Below are 16092 nucleotides of genomic sequence, written 5' to 3'. Positions count from 1 at the left end.
TCCGTCTTCTGTTGTACGTTCTGGAGTGTTAGTTCAGTTTTTCTTTTCCTTGTAATCTTTCTCTTTCTGTATTTTTCCTGTTATATTGTAAATTTCCAGTACCTTTTTTTTTTGTTTATTGTTTTTTGTTGTTGTTCATTGAGTAGTTTTTAATGGCGAATGGCAGAGGGCGCGTGGGAAGCAGGACGGGATGGAGGCTGGAGCTGTCTCCAGAGGCTTCAGTCCAGCCGCTGCCACTGGGCCTGGGGTGGCCGCCGCCCGGCTACACCAGCTGGGGTGGGATTTGGGTGACACTGTCCTTCTTGTCTTGTCTGCTTCTGTACCAGCTTTACCACCACTTCTAGAGGTTTTGCTTGGACATCTGTCTAGCTGGCCCTTAAAACTTCCCTTCACACGGGATCTGGCTCTTTGTTTCCCTGCGTCTCTGCTCCTCCATCCACTCTTTCGCTTTGGAGAGTGTGTTGCTTTTACCTTTCCTTCCGTCCGCTCTCTGTGTAGGCTCCCACCTCACCACAGCTCCCTTCTCCTTTCATGGGGTTCTAAGGAGGAACAAAGCCAGACGGATGTGCTTAATCTGTTTTAACACTAAGTTCTTCCTTAACTGTGTAACTGCTGCAAGTGTGGACGTCTGCCCTGCAAGACCTCAGTGCGGGCCCCCCCCCCCCATCAGTGACCCAGGGACCGAGTTCCGGTGCTGCTCCGCGTGGCTGGCCTACTGCCCCTGCAGCTCGCTCACTACTGCATGCCACGTCTTGCTGTCATGGCAGCTCCTTCACCAAGTCCCCCCGGCTCACTCTACCCAAGTGTCCTTGTTCCGCAGGGACCTGGCAGCGTGTGGGCCCCTCTCTGTTCGTGCGTGTTGGTGCGAGTGGCCCCCTCACGATCCTTGGGTCAGTGTCTTTGGTCTGGACTTTTCTCCCAAGCGTCTGCGTTGTGTCGCCAGCTGTTGCCAGGAAGTCGTCTTTCGGTTTCCTCACCAACGCCTCGGTCTGAACCGTGTCCCTCTGCACCTTCCAGACGTGGCCACCCCCGGCCGGCACCAGCAGACCCCCTGTGCACACACCACTCACCCCAGCTGTGATCCGCTCCACCTGGCTGTTGTCTCAGCCGGCGCTGCTGCGAGTTCTCCTTGACCCTCCCCCGCGCGATTGCTTCCGCGTGCTGGTCTCTCACCAGCTCCTCTGCGGTCTTACTTGCTTCCTCCCCTGCTGCTCATCGGCCTTGGTGACACCGTGAGGAACATGCTAGTTTCCACTGGGGATTTCTGATTCTGGCGTAATTTATTCTGTCCCTCACGTTGCTGCCTTAGCCACCTCCAGATAACCCTTCCGGACACAGGTCAGACCGCCTGGTGCGGCACGGAAAGCCCACCTTGTCTTCCCTCTGACTTGTGTCTGGAGGTCCCTCCATATTCCTTTGTTGCAGCCAGATCAGTCTCCGTGTGGTTCCTTACACGTGTTCGAGANCCACCCCTGCCCCCACCCCGCTCCCTCCCTCCTTCCTCCCCTTGCTTTAGCAAACTCTGTGCCGTTAGGATTCATCTGTAGTTGCACCTGCTCCAGAAATATTCTCGTTCAAATTTTGGATGTGTCATTCTTCTGTGCGTCTTCGTACGTTTCTGCGGAGGGCGTCGTCACTGGCCTCCCTGACTGTCTTTTCTTCTGGTCTGTTAGCCCCTCGGGACCAGGAGCATCTTCTCTCATTTGTGTGCTCGGCCTGTAGCACAGACGTTGCTGGAATGGATGCTTCCAGTCATGGCGAGTTCTCTGCCCCTGTTAATTTACTCTTAGAACTGAACTGCCTCCATGTCTCTTCTCTTCTTTGCCTCCTTTCTGGCGTCCTTTGCACCATTATTTCCTTCATAGGAAGCTTCCGTGTTTCCCAGATGAGAGCTAAGGCACTATCGTGACAGCTGTTGAGTAGGAGCAGATTTTAAGTATGATTGCTCTGACCATCTGCTTCCTTTTCTCTGTGACCTAAACTTGTCCCTGTCTGATGACACAGAGTGTTATAAAATCTTCACTGGGGATGAGTGTAACTTGACGTGCAGAAGCATTTAGCATGTGCTGGTTACGTGCATGAACGTGTGTGTGTGTGTGTGTGTGTGTGTGTGTGAGTGTGTGAGCACAATCCGCTCCCCAGCCTGATGGAACGTAACTCCTGTTTCATTGCTTCTTGCTCAGTTTTATAAGAAGACCAAACAGCTGCCCGTCCTGGTGAAGTGCTGTGAGGAGATCGAGCCACATCAGTGGAGGCCGCCTGTAGAGAGGGAGGAGCATCGGCTTCCATTCTGGTTAAAGGTGCAGCCTCCTCCCTGAGTGCGCACATGGCCGAGCGACACCAAACCCTGCCAGAGCCGCCAAGGGCCACTTCTTGCCCCCAGTGCTGGAGTTGTGGGACGGGGCACTGGCGCTCTCCCTCACGCACCCTTCCTCTCCTGCTTCTTGCCCTCCCCCTCTACAGTCTTTGAAAGACAGGGTGGCTCTACAGTCTTTGAAAAGTGGGCCAAATGAGTTTCTAGAGGGTATGATTGGAATGTAGTCTTTGTAGAAATTCGTTGTCCTGCAGAAGAATCCTTCTCGGAAAGATTTCTGGAGACTGTCCGAGGAGGTCCCACAAATCCAGCAAGCGCTGCTTTTTTTTGCCAGATCCTGACATGTGCTAGATCCGTGTGTTCTTGCTCTCAACAGGCCAGCCTGCCATCCATCCGGGAGCAGCTGTGCCGCAGAGCTGACGGCGCCAGAGGGGTAGGAAGTGTGACGGGAGCCGCTGAGGTCAGCTCAGAGCCAGGCCTGGGGACAGGCAGCTCGGAACTGGGCAGTGAGACTCCGTACCCACTGCTGTTGCCCAAGGGTGTAGTCCTGAAACTGAAGCCAGTTGCCAACTGTTTTTCCAGGAAGGCCTGGAGGCAGAAGCGGCCATCTGTCCTGAAGCCCCTCCTAATCAGGCCCAGCCCCTCCCTCCCGCCTGGCTCGGCCCCCGGGAAAACTCCGGCGCCGTCTGCTCAGGCCGAAGCCCCTCCTAGCAAAATGGTGGTTCGAATTCCTCACGTGATCCAACCAGCTGCCGTCGTACAGACGGTGCCAGGTGTCCCTCCACTGGGGGGCCCTGGCGGAGACGGCTTTGAGTCTCCGGCTGCACTGCCTCCCACGACTCCCGAGGCCAGGACCGGCTTCCCTCTGTCTGAGCCGCAGACCGTGCTCCCCTCTGCCCCTGTGCCCAAGGTGTTGCTGCCCTCACTGGCCCCTTCTAAGTTTCGAAAGCCATGTGCAAGGCCAAGAGCCTCAAAGAGAAAGGGGGCCAAGGCCTCTCTGTGTCTGGAGCCAGCCTCCCTCATCCACCCCGTACCTGTTATCTTCACCGTGCCCGCCACCACGGTCAAGGTCGTGAGCCTTGGCAGTGGCTGCAGTGTGATCCAGCCTGTCAGCGCGGCCGTGGCCCAGAGCCCACAGGCCATTCCCATCACCACCCTCCTGGTGAACCCCACTTCCTTCCCCTGCCCGCTGAGCCAGCCTCTGGTGGCCTCCTCTCTCCCACCCCTAATCGTCTCCGGCAACTCTGTGAGTCTTCCTGTCCCCGCCGCCCCTGAAGATAAGACCCAAGTGAGCGTGGACATCGGTTGTCCTTCGGCTGAAGCGAAAGATGCCTTTCAAGGCCTGGAACCCAAATTAGAACCCCAGGAACCGTCTCCTCTCTGTGCCCCTGTCTTCCCCAAAGAGGAGCACAGCCCAGGGCCGCCGGCAGCAGACCGCGTGTGCCAGGAGGAGCTGTCGGAGAACAGCAGCCGTGGCCGGACCCTTGGGAAAGCGGAGGGTGGGGGCCCGGGTGTGGAGTCGCCACTGCCGGGCTCCCGAGAGTCTGTGAGTGTGCCCGCCGGGGACACGGAGGAGGCCGTCAAGGTGGAGCCTAACGAGCCCGGGGAGGGCGCCGGTGAGGACAGCGGGGGAGGGCGCCCTGAGGGGCTGGACGCTGGCTTCCCAGGGGAGGGGCCCGGTGAGCCCAGGCGGCCGCCCGCCCCGCAGCAGCAGGCGGAGGACGGAAGTCCGCCCGCGGGAGCCGCCGCAGCCTCTCGGGACGAGGGACGCCTGGGCGCCGTGAGCAGAGGCTCGCCGAAGGTAGCGCCGTCCTGTGCCGACGCCGACGCGGTGCGCAGCAGCCCCCCTGGCACGTTTGAGGCCGTGGCCGGCACCGACAGCCAGGCGGCCGGGACCCCGGCTGGGCCGGAAGCTGGGGTGGAAAAGGACGGGCCCGAGGAGGAGGAGGAGGAGGACTTTGACGACCTAACCCAGGATGAGGAGGACGGAATGTCCTCAGCCTCCGAGGAGTCTGTGCTGTCCGTCCCAGAGCTCCAGGTGAGAGCCGGGGAATGTTCGCACGTGTTCTGTGGTCTCAGCCGTTTGCCTCATTTACTGATAGGCCACTTGCTTGCGTGCTGCGTTTAGAGTCCTGCCCCTAGTTGTGTGACTCTTGACAACGCTGTGAGACCCAGGTTGGGGGGCGGGGGACGAGAGGAGAGGAGAAGGGTGAACTTTTACTCCGGCGTGAGGCTTGGGGCAGTCCCGCACCTGTTAGAGTGAACCCCCTGCGTGTGGTTTAAACGGCTCCACGTGTAGGTCCTACGTGTGCAGCCCGCAGAGGAGAGCCGTCGCCGGGGTGGAGGGCACCTCTCAAAACGCATCGTGTCCCCCTGGGTGCCGACTCGTGCTGGGCCCTGGTGGCCCCTGGCGCGGCGATGCCAGCCCTGGGGACACTCTCGGGGGTTGCAGGAGACCATGGAGAAGCTGACCTGGCTGGCCTCCGAGAGGCGCGCGGGCCAGGAGGGCGAGTCCGAGGAGGAGAACTCCCAGGAGGAGAACTCTGAGCCCGAGGAGGAGGAGGAGGAGGAGGCAGAAGGGATGGAAAGCCTGCAGAAGGAGGACGAGATGACAGACGAGGCCGCCGGGGACCCTGCCGAGAAGCCGCCGGCCGCCCTCGCCTCGCCCGGGACCGCTCCGGAGGCGGAGGCCGGCAGCGCCCCGCCAGGTGGGGAATCCCCTGCCCTCGGCCTCCCCCAGGCTCCTGGGTCTGGCGCCCGCGCTGCCAGCTTTGTTCCCAGAGTCGTCCCGGTGTCTAGGTGGCTCTCAGACCACCGGTCACGTGTGAGGCTAAGAGCTACGTTCATTTCAGAAAACGCTGCTGACCCTCACTGGCACGGAGCCCTCCGGGAGCCCGGCTAAGGCTGTGCTCGCTCCCACGCCTCCCTTCCTCAGTGTGCGGCGGCGGAGGTGCCCTAGTGTCCCACACGGCACGGCTGCCTGCACGGGCCCGGGGCCTCGCCTTCCCTCCCTTTCCCGCCAGCGCTTCTCCCGAGGCCCTCCCAGAGCCTGGCAGGGGGCGGTGGGTGCGAGGGCGGGGTCTCCTGAGCCCTTCCCAGACCCCTGCTTCCCCCCCCACCCCCAGCAGTGNGGGCAGGCGGCAGGCGGGGAGGCCGGGCCCGGGCCAGCAAGGACACCGCCAAGCTCCTGCTGCTGTACGACGAGGACATTCTTGAGCGGGACCCACTCCGAGAGCAGAAGGACTTGGCCTTCGCCCAGGCTTATCTGACCAGGGTATGCGGATGCTGCTTCCTGTTGCGCCCGTCCCTCTGAGCCCGTGTCTCCTCCTTTCCAGGGGTCTGTGGGAGGGGCCGGAGGCACAGGGCTCAGTGACCCGTGGCTTGTCGTCGGTGCCCGAGCATCACCTCTCTGTTGTTCAGAAAGTGGGCAAAGGGGATTCCATCATCTGACGGGGGACTTCACCGGGTTGGCTAAGAAGGACCTTTCTTGGGGCCTCAGCCTGAGAACAAAGACTCTTGTGCCTCGGCCCCAGGGCGGACCTCAGGGAAGCACCTTGGTCTCCAGAGACAGGAGCCGGTCCTGGCCATGGCCTTGTGCCCCAGCCTCGTTCTCTTAAAGTAGCCATTTAGTTCTCGCCCGTCCCTCCCGCCCCCAGCAATGGGCCTGCTCGCAGTGCTGCTGCTGCCTCCCCTTCCTGGCTTCGGTGTCGTTCCCCCTCCGCCGGTGGCGTGTGGCAGTACACGCAGGGGGTGCTCCTTCTCTGTCGCCGCGTGGAGCTCACGTCCGCGAGGACAGGCCGGGGCTGTGCTCCAGGGAGAGAGGCTCGCTGGTCTTGTGAGCTGGCTGTGGTGTGTGCCGTGTCCGCCGCGCGCAGGGCCGGGGACCTGCTCCTCGGCCGGCGCTGCTGCCTGGCGTGGGCGCCTGGGCGGAGCACTGACGCCGGCGCCTCTCGCGTGCAGGTGCGAGAAGCCCTGCGGCACGCCCCCGGCAAGTACGAGGACTTCCTCCAGGTCATCTACGAGTTCGAGTCCAGTGCTCAGAGGCAGACGGCTGTGGATCTCTACCGAAGCCTGCAGCTTCTGCTCCAGGACTGGCCTCAGCTGCTCAAGGACTTTGCTGCCTTCCTACTGCCCGAGCAGGCCCTGGCCTGTGGATTGGTAAGTGCTGCGGTGGCCGGGGCCGGCGACGTGGGGCTGGGCAGGGTTCACGGACACTGTTCCCGGTCACATGGCCCTGCCCTGGCCCACAGAGCCCTCCTCTTTTCAAGGGGTGACCTTCCTGGCTCCTCCTCTCCCTTTCCTTCACGTGGGCCACGTGGGGCCGTCCCTTTGCTTGTCCTCACTGGCCTCAGGGAAGTCCCGTGCCTCGTGCCCTTGCTGTCGTGAGACAGGCGCCCATGCAGCACACACTTCATGAGTGCCCAGCGCGCCGGGCAGCACACGCTGCTAAGAAAGGGTGACATCCTTGCCCACGTGGCGCTTGCGTTCTCCTGGGAGACTCAGGTGATAGACAGTGAAATAAACGTATGTAGTAAACAGATGTGAGGTTTATGAAACCGACAGAAACGGTAAATGTGTGAAGTGCTTCCTGGTGACGAGGCCTTGAAGAACGAAGACTGTGTCAGGAGAGAGCAGCGAGGGCTGTAGGCGGGAGGGGGATGGCTGCCACGTAAGGTGACATTTGAAATTTTGGAGAAAAAGTGTGTAAACGTGAGGGAATATTCTAGTAGTTCTTAGCGTCTTGTCATGACTGAGAGACCCCGGGAGGAGCAGTACAGTGAGGGGTTCTGGTGGGCTTGAGGCGGTCACATGGGAGTTGGGTGACTTTTGGTTTTTAAGTCTATTTCTTTGAGAAAGAGACAGAGAATGAGTGGGGGAGGGGCATAGAGGGGGAGAGAGGATCAAAGCAGGCTCTGAGCTGATAGCATGGGGCCTGACGTGGGGCTGGAACTCAGGAACTGGGAGATCATAACCCGGGCCGACAGAGCCCCCCGGCATCCTGGGAACGGGGTGACTGCACACCCTTCCGCCCTCTCTTCCCCTGTGGCTCCGAGGCTCAGACGAGGGCTCGTGTGGAGTCATTGTAAACTGTGTGGCACCACAGGACCTTGAGCGTGTGATTCTACAGTGCATGGAACCCCAGCTCCGTGACACATGCATGTGTCTTGGGTCTGTTCACGTCCCTGGTCTCGGGGGCTGGCCAGCCTTACAGCCCACGGCGGGTGGACGCCTGACTCCTTTGACGTATACATGTGTATATACTTTCTAATGTTTATTTTTGAGAGAGAATAAGCGGGGGAGGGGCAAAGCGAGGGTGGGGACCTGAGCGGGTTCAGAGCTGTCAGCACAGAGCCCCGACGTGGGGCTCAAACTCCCCAACCAGAGGATCATGAGCTGAAGTCAGACACCCTGGACCCAGGTCTTAAAGTGGGTTTGGCTGTTATAGCGGCGTGCCGTCAACCCCGCCCCAGGCCCGCATTTCCTGTCCTCTGCTCGCAGCACCCGGCCCTGCTCAGCCACACAGGGACTCTCTCCGCTTCTCTCCCCTGTGCTAGTTTGAGGAGCAGCAGGCTTTTGAGAAGAGCCGCAAGTTTCTCCGGCAGCTGGAAATCTGCTTCGCGGAGAACCCCTCGCACCACCAGAAGATCATCAAGGTCCTGCAGAGCTGCGCCGACTGCCTGCCCCAGGAGATCACCGAGGTGCCCCTCCCGCCTGCTTCCTGCCGCTGTGCCCCCTGGCGTCCCCTGACCCGGCCCCTGTTCTCTGGCTTCTGGGCGCCGTGAACGTCCTGGAGGGACGGGGAAGGCGAGGACTCTGTAGGCTTTTCCTAAGCTCCCGGAATAGGGGGTGCTTGTCCCCTGAAACCAGAGCCTCCCTGCTCTTGCCGTGTCAGGGTCCCCTCAGTGCCCTGGGGGGGAGGTGCGGGAAGCAGGGGACGCTGCCTGAGCTGGGGATCGGAGAGTGTCGTCATTGGGTCACACGTACTGTGAGCACCCCGCCAGCGCAGGCACGCAGGCAGGGAGGGGAGGGGGAAGAACCCTTGGCTGTCAGAGAGGTTTCTGTGTGTCCCTCAGGGCAGTGGGGAGGTGGCCTTGGAGTCTCTGGGGTCGGTGTGGGGTTGCAGCCTGGAGAAACCCTGGGGCCTGTCTGTCCCTTGACACCCTCCCCAGCTCAAGACGCAGATGTGGCAGCTCCTCAAGGGCCACGACCACCTGCAGGACGAGTTCTCCGTCTTCTTTGACCACCTGCGCCCGGCGGCCAGTCGGCTGGGCGACTTCGAAGAGATCAACTGGACGGAGGAGAAGGAGTACGAGGTGCGGGTCCCGGGCCGCGGGGCTTCGGGAAGCGGGCCGGCCGTGTGAGCGAGGGGTGCCTGCCCAGGGTCTGCGTTGAGCGGCACCCACTCCTCCCCAGTTTGACGGCTTTGAAGAAGTGGCCCTGCCAGATGTGGAAGAGGAGGAGGAGCCCCCCAAGATGCCCACGGCCTCAAAGAGCAAAAGAAGGAAAGAGATCGGGGTCCAGAATCACGATAAGGTATCCGGGTCGTTGGGCATGACCTGCTGGTCAGGAATCGGGCCCTGAGTTGCGTGTGTGTGTGTCTGGCGGGGCGCGCCGGGCAGCAGGAGCCCCCGGCGGGAAGAGCGCGGACGCTGAACGCGCGCCCACAGCCACCCCATCAGGAGGCTGTTTCTCCTCTTCTCTCGCTCGGAGGTATTTCTCTGGGGTCTTCACTTCTTCCTTTCTCTTGGTACGAAGACGCAGAAGCGAGTCCCCACTTTGGCAGCACTGGTGACAGAGCGCGCGTGCTCCTAGAACATACCTGGTCATTCTCTCAGGGAACCCCATGGCCGTCCCAGCATTCTAGAGAGGCCGAAACGTTTGTGGCCAGGCCGTCGCCAGGGCCTCGTGTCCATAAGTGGCCGTGCGTGGGCGCGAGCGGGTCTGCGCAGACCGCCTGTGCTCTGCTGCTCTCCAGGAAGGAGGCCTTTCCCCGCGCCTCTTCTACTCTTCCTTGCGGAAAATGGTTTCTTAGCAGCTGGGTGACCTTGGACATCTTTAATCTCTCTGTTGCCAGTTGGGATAATAACTTGCCTCTGGGTTTACTGAACAGAGCGTGTCCCATGGGGGCCTCCAAAAGCACAAAGAAAGCCCCCCCTCAAGGGGGCCGGGAGGGGCGGAGCTCAAGGCTTGGGGAGGAGGTCACGCCTCCGGACGGAGCTTTCCCGGGACTTTGCCTCGGATCTTATGTGGCTTAAGTATTTCTCGAAACATCTGGGCCACCGGGAGATGCCGGTCTTCGGGTCATTGAGGGCTTGTTGGGGAGATGAAAACGGGCTGGGATTGAGTGTCCCCAGGCTGAGAGGAGAACCGGGGGCTCATGGAAGAGGAGGCCGGCGTAGGCGCCGAGACGGCCTGTGCGGACGTGCTGGGCCGCTAACTGAGCGCGGGTGTCCCCTAGGAGGCCGAATGGCCCGATGGCGCCAGGGACTGTGCCTGCTCCTGCCCCGAGGGAGGCCCCGATCCCAAGCTGAAGAAGAGCAGGAGGCGAGGGTGTGGCCGCTGCAGCAGCCGGGTGAGCGGGCGACCGAGGGGCGGGATCTGCTCCCACATGGGCCTCCGGCCTGGCCTCCTGCGAGGCCCACATGCTCGCGCTAGGCCGTGCACACGCCGTTCCAGTTAAAATAGAACTTTTTAGGTGTCCCAGTGAAGTATTAAATATTATTTATGTAAGAATGNATCATGACCTAAGCGAAAGTCGGATGCTTAACCGACTAAGCCACCCAGGCGCCCCGAGCTTTTATTTTTTTAAACAGCAGTAATTTTTGAGAAACTTCTAAGTAGTTTGTAATTGCATGAGTTAACCTGGTGATAAAAAGTTAGTAAAAGTCTACCTTTTCCAAAAAAAAAAAAAAAATCTTTTACACGTACTGAACGGATTTGCTTTTAAAGACAGCCCTGTGGATGGGGCGCCTGGGTGGCTCAGTTGGTTAAGTGTCTGACTTCGACTCAGGTTATGATCTCACAGTCTGTGAGTTCGAGCCCTGCATCGGGCTGTCTGTTGACACTGCAGAGCCTGGAGGCTGCTTCAGATCCTGTCTCCCTCCCTCTCCGTGTCCCTCCCCTGCATACTCATACTCTCTCTTTCTCTCTGTCAAAAATTAATAAACCTTAAAAAAAAAAAAAAGAATCCGGTGGGTAAAGCTTTTGGAATTGGATAAAAATCGATTGCTTCAAATACTTATTTCTCAGCTCGCTTTCTTTTTTTAATGAGGTGCACTTGTGTCAGGAAAGCAGCGCTTGGAGTACGCGGGGCCTCTGGGGGAGGGCTGGCAGCAAAGGTGCGGTCCTGGCTGGGGGAGCAGGCAGTAGGAGCAGACACCCTCTGGGCCGCTGAAAGGTGGCAGAGCGCGTGGACTCGGTGGACCTCCTGGGCACGGGGGCGGGGCTCAGCCCGTGGTAACGTCCTCGGGAGACCCCTGACCAAGGCGGCCGTTCTGCAGGTCTGTGATGGCAGGTCCTACAAGAGCAAGGAGCCCCCCGAGTCGGTGGGCGGCAGCCCCCAGCGGGAGGCCAGCCCCGGGCCTGGTGCTAAGGAGGCCGGGCAGGGCAAGGACGTGCTGGAGGAGGAGGCCCCCGACGAGCTGGAAGGCGTGGAGGCCACCCCGGGCCCGCCGGGCAGGGGCGCTGTGCCCGGTCCAGGTGAGGCTCTGCCGGCCCGGCCCCCCTGCCGCCCCCAGTTTCCGTGTCCTCCTCACTACCAGCAGGTGGCTCTGAGCAGGATGAGCAAGTCCTTCTCGGACAGGTACCTCCTCTTTCGCTAATAAGTAACAGGGGATCCTCCTGTCCCGCCTCAAGTCGCTCTGCTGTGGCCTCCGTCCTCTCGAAGATTGGGGGTGTGAGACCGTGCGCCTGCACACTCGCCCCCCTGCCCGCGGACCGCGCTGGTCGGCGCCCCGAAGGCTGCCGTTCCGGGCCCTGACGGGTGTTTATCTTCACCTGAGTGGCTTGAGCCAGCCCCACCTCCGTCCTGGAGACCGGCGCTTTGTCACCCCAGCCCACCTGCGCGGCCCTGGGGTAGCCGGGCATCCCAGGTGCGCCCTGGCCCCGTCCGTACTCTCTGCTCCTTAATTTCCTCCTAAGCAGGATCAGCAGTGGGGAGCACTCAGGAAGTGACCCTGACAGAGCGGCTCTCCTTGGAGGACCCCCCGCCCTGCTCACCCGACACTGCCCTGCTCTCCAGTTCCGGAGCCGTGGTTAGGAGAAACCAGGCCGAGGCGTCCCCCAGACTTCGGGATGGGGCCGAGGACCAGGAGGCAGTGGGCGAGCCGCAGCCTTCCATGCCGGCCTGGGATGCGCCGGCAGCCGAGAAGTGGCCTGGAACTGAGGAGAGCCCTGCTTCCTTCCCGAGTCCCGTTCCCTCAAGGACCAGAGACGTAGGGAGGAGGCGCTTGTCTGAGGTCTCGGACAGCCCGGGGGGCTGGTTGCTCTCGAGCAGAGCCGGGGTGCAGACCGCAGACAGGACGTCGCCTGTCCACGACTCTTCGTCAGGAAAGGACACCTCAGAGACTTCCTCCAAGGCCTCTAGGGGAGGGTTGCCTAAGGACCGTGGAACGCAGGGCAAGGGCCCAGTGGGTGAGCAGCAGCCGAAGACCACAGAAGCCACGGTCTGTGCCAACAACAGCAAGGTCAGCTCCACCGGGGAAAAGGTGGTGCTGTGGACGAGGTAGGTGGGGCGGGGCAGTGGCCGCTGCGTGTGTTCGGAAACCGTGGGCACGTCCGTGTTGCTAACCGGGTTAATTGTGGCATGTGGGTTCCAGGGAAGCCGACCGCGTGATTCTCACCATGTGCCAGGAGCGGGGGGCACAGCCGCAGACGTTCAGCGTGATCTCCCAGCAGCTGGGGAACAAGACCCCGGCCGAGGTCAGTGGGGGGGCCCGAGCACGTGGGCTGGGAAGGCGAGGGCAGGCCGGCCCAGCTGGAGACAGGACCCCGAGCGCGGCTGGACAGGTGGCCCCCGGGAGGGGCCCCCGCATCAGGGTGGCCGGAGCCCCAGACCCCATTCCAGGCTGGGCGTGGAAGCCGTGCTGTCTGGGGCGAGGCGCTAAGAAGCCTCGGGACGGGAGGGCCCCGCGGTGTGGGGGACACGCCTCCCGGGCTCACTGTGGGGACAGACAGGCTGGCTGCAGGCGGCGCCCACGCTGCCCTTCTCGCCGCAGGTCTCCCGCCGTTTCCGGGAACTCATGCGGCTCTTCCACACGGCCTGCGAGGCCAGCTCGGAGGAGGAGGAGGACGCAGCCAGCACCAGCAACACGGACCAGCTGTCCGACCGCGGGGACCTCCTGTCCGAGGAGGAGCTGGACGCGTGACCCTGGGCGCATGCGGGTGTCTCTGCTGGCCCCGACGGGCAGCGTCTGCGCCGCGCTCGTGGCCCCTGGAGCTCTGGGTGTAGGGCCACGGGCACAGGGGCAGAGGACCGAGGCCGACTGGGGTGGGGAGGGCTCTGCCGGGTCACGCGTCGTTCTGGGTCTTTCCGAACGTACCCGTGGCTCCCTCCCCCCGCCCCGCCACCCAGGTCCCACGGCGCGTGTATTTATTGTCCTGGGACCCCATCACAGTGGCTCTAGGCGTCAGAGGCTTGTGTTGGTGTGGCCAGTCCCAGAACACCGAGCTCCGGCGGCCAGCGGTCTTTATTGTAAACCGGCTCCGTCCTGCGCACGCCGCGCCTAGTCCCCGAGGCCGCCGCTCTGGTAGCGCTGGGCCAGGCTGCGCAGCTCCTGCAGCGCCTCGTCCAGCTCCGCCTGCTCCACCCCCGCGGCCAGGAAGCTGGCGCAGCGCCGCACGTCCAGCTTGCTGAGCTCTCCAGCCAGGTCCCCGAGGGCCCGGGTCAGGGCCGAGGAGGAGCAGAGGGCGCCGAGCACTGGAATGCTCTCCACGGCTGCGGAGGGACGGGAAAGGGGTCCTGGAATGGTGGTTTTACCCTGGGCTCTGCCGTGCAGACTGGGCGGGGGAGTGGACCCAGTGGACTACATGCCGCCCCTCTGGGCTCCACTGCTCCGGAGGAAGGCCACGTCCCTCGGGAGCCATCGAGTGAATAAAGGGATGTTTAACTGTGGACCTCGTGAGAACCTTCATGTAGGAAAGGAGAGAGTAAAACCTCTCCCATGCCTTCACCGCCCACGTACCTGCTCCAGACGGGGCACCGTCCACCAGCAGACCTTCCCGGCTGAGGCCTGGGGAGAAGAGGCGGGGGTACGGGGGAGCCACCTTGCAGGGAGCCTGCAGCAAGTGGGAGGAGCTGTGGGGCGAGAGAGCAGCAGTTGAGCGAGAACCCGAGGAAGGTCTGGGCGCGGGCAGCGGGCAGCGCACTCACCTCCTGACTCTGGGCTGCTGCTGCTGTAAGTACTGGGCCAAGACGTCTTCCCCGGCGGTGCACGCGTGCAGCAGTGAGGGCAGAGGGGTCCCCGGGGCCAGCTGGCTGCCAGGACAGAGCCAAAGCCGTCCTTAACCTATGGGCCAGGACCTAGGGATTTTTGCGTTCGCACGCCAGTGGCCAACGCGGGGCGCTGAGGCTCCTGTCTCGGGCGGGGGTGGGGGCGGGGGCGGAAGGAGAAGAGCGCAGCGATGCCATCAGGACACCCAGAGGTGTGCGCGAGACCAGGATGGGAGTCCGAAGGGGAGAACCCGCCGCCCTCACCTGGTGTGGCACGCTCTGTCCACACCCCTCAGCACCACGGACTGGGCGAAGCAGCGTGTCCCAGAAGGGCTCCCACATGCAGACAGCGGGGTCCATGCGGCGGCCCCTCCCAGCTGCACCAGGGCATCAGGAAGGGACTGGCCCGGGGCCAGGGGGAAGGGGACAGCTGCCGCTGCAGTCACCACCTAAAGGGAAGGGACAGGTCAAGTAGTGGCTTCCTCAGCTCTGGCCGCGTCCTGCCTGACGCTGCGTACCTTCTTCCCAGAGAAGTTCAGCATATCTGCCAGGTGGGCCATGGGCAGTGGCGCGGAGCGGAGGCGGTACGGAGCAGTGAGCGCGTCCAGGGCCGTGGCCAGGATGGCACTACAGTGGAAGGGCAGAGTGGCCTGTAGGGACACCAGGAAGGGCACTTAGCCGGGGTGCGAGGGCAGAGTCCTCATGGCAGGGACGTCCAGGTGCTTTGGGAGAAAGCAAAGGACCGTGGGCTCCAAAGGGGCCACATCAGGCTGGGCTCAGGCGGAGGGTTCAAGAACTGGGCTGGTGGCAGAGAAAGGCTGGGGCCAGGGCTGCAGTGCCAGCAGGAGCCTCGAGCCTTACGTCGTAGCGCAGGTGAGGGAAGGTGACGGGGGGCTCTGGCCGCAGCCCCAGGCTGCCACCCAGGGACAGGGGGCAGACCAGACAGCTGTGGGCGGACATGTGCACCAGGCCCAACGCCGTGTTCCACACCCGATAGGTGTTCTTCAGGGGCTCCTGGGGGAGGAAAGGAGCTTGTAAGCTGCGTTCTCCCCGGGAGGCCCCGCTCCCTGCCCGGGACTGTTCACCCCGGGCGTCCTCACCCCGCGACCGCAGGGCCCAGGGAGCAGGCCCCAGCTTATAATTCCCCGTCCCGAGTACTCGTCCCGGAGCAGCTCTGCGGCCTTCGCGCCCAGCCCGGAGAAGCCGTCGTGCAGGTCGCACAGGATCTGGAAGCCCTGGAAGGAGACGGGGCGTGGAAGGCAGCGCGGGCCTGGGGTCCTGCCCGCGTCCGCCCGGCCGCGCTGCTACCTGCAGGTAGTCACACTCCTCCACGTAGAAGTGCAGCCTGTCCTCCACGTCTTCCAGGTACCGGGGCTCCTTCAGGATGCTCTCGCCCTGGCCAAAGGCCTCCAGGCGGCCCGCCTCCCTGCCACGCGGGAGCACAACCCCGACTTGCAGGAGCCCCGCCCTCCAGCCTCCGCCCCCCACGATCCCACTTGCAGTGGGGGTGGGGAAGGTGGCTGCAAGGGCCTCATCAACACGGGGAGGGGGGGACCTGTTCCTTGCTCTCCCTCCCCCCCCTCCCCCCCGGGCCTGCATACCCATCGTGGTTGTACTTCTGAATCATACAGATGCTCCGGGGGTGGAGATGGACCCGGAGGAAATCTGACCAGACCCTGATGCTGCCCCCCGTGGGGATGAACGGTCTGGGGGCTGTCGCAGTGGTGAGCGGTGCGGGGCCTGAAGAAGAGTCCAAAGGAACGTTCTTCCCGTTGCTGCTCTGCCCCGTTCCCCACCCTGTGGTGCCCATGGAGTCTCACCTTTGCCAGTGGGAACGGATTTGACCCTCCAGGTACCATCACTACTCAGCACTCCCTGGAAGGCGGAGAAAAGAACCTGCGCTGAGTTCCCGGCAGCCTGGAGGCACAAGCGGACCGATTCTCCGGGTCCTGCAGGCCAGCCCCGCCGCCTGCGTTCACTCTAGTTACACTTCTTTGGAAACGTGCTTCTTGCCAGAATGCCATCCCAAGGTACTGAAGAGGCCCCGAATCCTCCTTCTCTGGAGGCCTCACCTCTGCGCTCAGAAGGTCCTGGAGGCCAGGGGTTTGGGGACAGAGTTCCTCCCTGTGTGTGGTCAGCTTTCCCTGCCTGAAAGAAAACGGATCTCAGCGACAGTCCCCCACGGCTGTCCAGCTTCCTGTGCCCAAACTGCGTGTGTCACCGATACCAAGCTATTGCCGCGTCCAGCTGTCTGTCCCTGTAGAGGCCACCTTCTTGTTTTAGGGAGCTCAGGCTACCTGTGCGAGAAAGAACAGGCCACGTCGGGGCACAGCCTGCGGCCGCCAAG

The 16092-nt window shown here is 62.5% G+C and overlaps 2 protein-coding genes across 6 annotated transcripts in view; one reads left to right on the top strand and one right to left on the bottom strand.

The window, feature by feature from the left end:
• GON4L (gon-4 like) overlaps window positions 1–13427 on the top strand; it is a 70357-nt gene extending 56930 nt beyond the window's left edge. For 2 of the 3 annotated variants that reach the window (XM_077764178.1, XM_077764177.1), the window contains exons 20-22: window positions 2184–2300; window positions 2691–4352; window positions 4767–5361. In XM_077764178.1, coding sequence (XP_077620304.1) covers window positions 2184–2300; window positions 2691–4352; window positions 4767–5216 — 2229 coding nt within the window. In that variant the 3' untranslated portion in view covers window positions 5217–5361. Of the gene's footprint in view, window positions 1–2183; window positions 2301–2690; window positions 4353–4766; window positions 5362–5451; window positions 5589–6274; window positions 6473–7869; window positions 8014–8484; window positions 8629–8728; window positions 8849–9773; window positions 9888–10815; window positions 11015–11458; window positions 12039–12132; window positions 12236–12531 lie in introns of those variants that run through there. The other variant, XM_077764179.1, reaches the window with a different exon arrangement.
• The window catches only part of MSTO1 (misato mitochondrial distribution and morphology regulator 1), a 3896-nt gene continuing 483 nt past the window's right edge, over window positions 12680–16092 (bottom strand). Inside the window, exons 2-13 of one of the 3 annotated variants that reach the window (XM_077764180.1) lie at window positions 15973–16042; window positions 15818–15893; window positions 15566–15620; window positions 15347–15485; window positions 15054–15171; window positions 14846–14980; window positions 14607–14759; window positions 14264–14395; window positions 14010–14194; window positions 13686–13821; window positions 13498–13610; window positions 12680–13250 (exon numbers count right to left, since the gene is read on the bottom strand). In XM_077764180.1, the coding sequence (XP_077620306.1) occupies window positions 12824–13250; window positions 13498–13610; window positions 13686–13821; window positions 14010–14194; window positions 14264–14395; window positions 14607–14759; window positions 14846–14980; window positions 15054–15171; window positions 15347–15485; window positions 15566–15620; window positions 15818–15893; window positions 15973–16042 (1739 nt within the window). In that variant the 3' untranslated portion in view covers window positions 12680–12823. The remainder of the gene's footprint in view (window positions 13251–13497; window positions 13611–13685; window positions 13822–14009; window positions 14195–14263; window positions 14396–14606; window positions 14760–14845; window positions 14981–15053; window positions 15172–15346; window positions 15486–15565; window positions 15621–15817; window positions 15894–15972; window positions 16043–16092) is intronic. The other 2 variants (XM_077764181.1, XM_077764182.1) reach the window with 2 other exon arrangements.

Source organism: Crocuta crocuta, unplaced genomic scaffold, assembly GCF_008692635.1.
Source record: "Crocuta crocuta isolate KB4526 unplaced genomic scaffold, BGI_CrCroc_1.0 scaffold528, whole genome shotgun sequence".
Lineage (NCBI taxonomy): Eukaryota > Metazoa > Chordata > Mammalia > Carnivora > Hyaenidae > Crocuta > Crocuta crocuta.
This window is presented reverse-complemented; position numbering and strand designations above follow the sequence as displayed.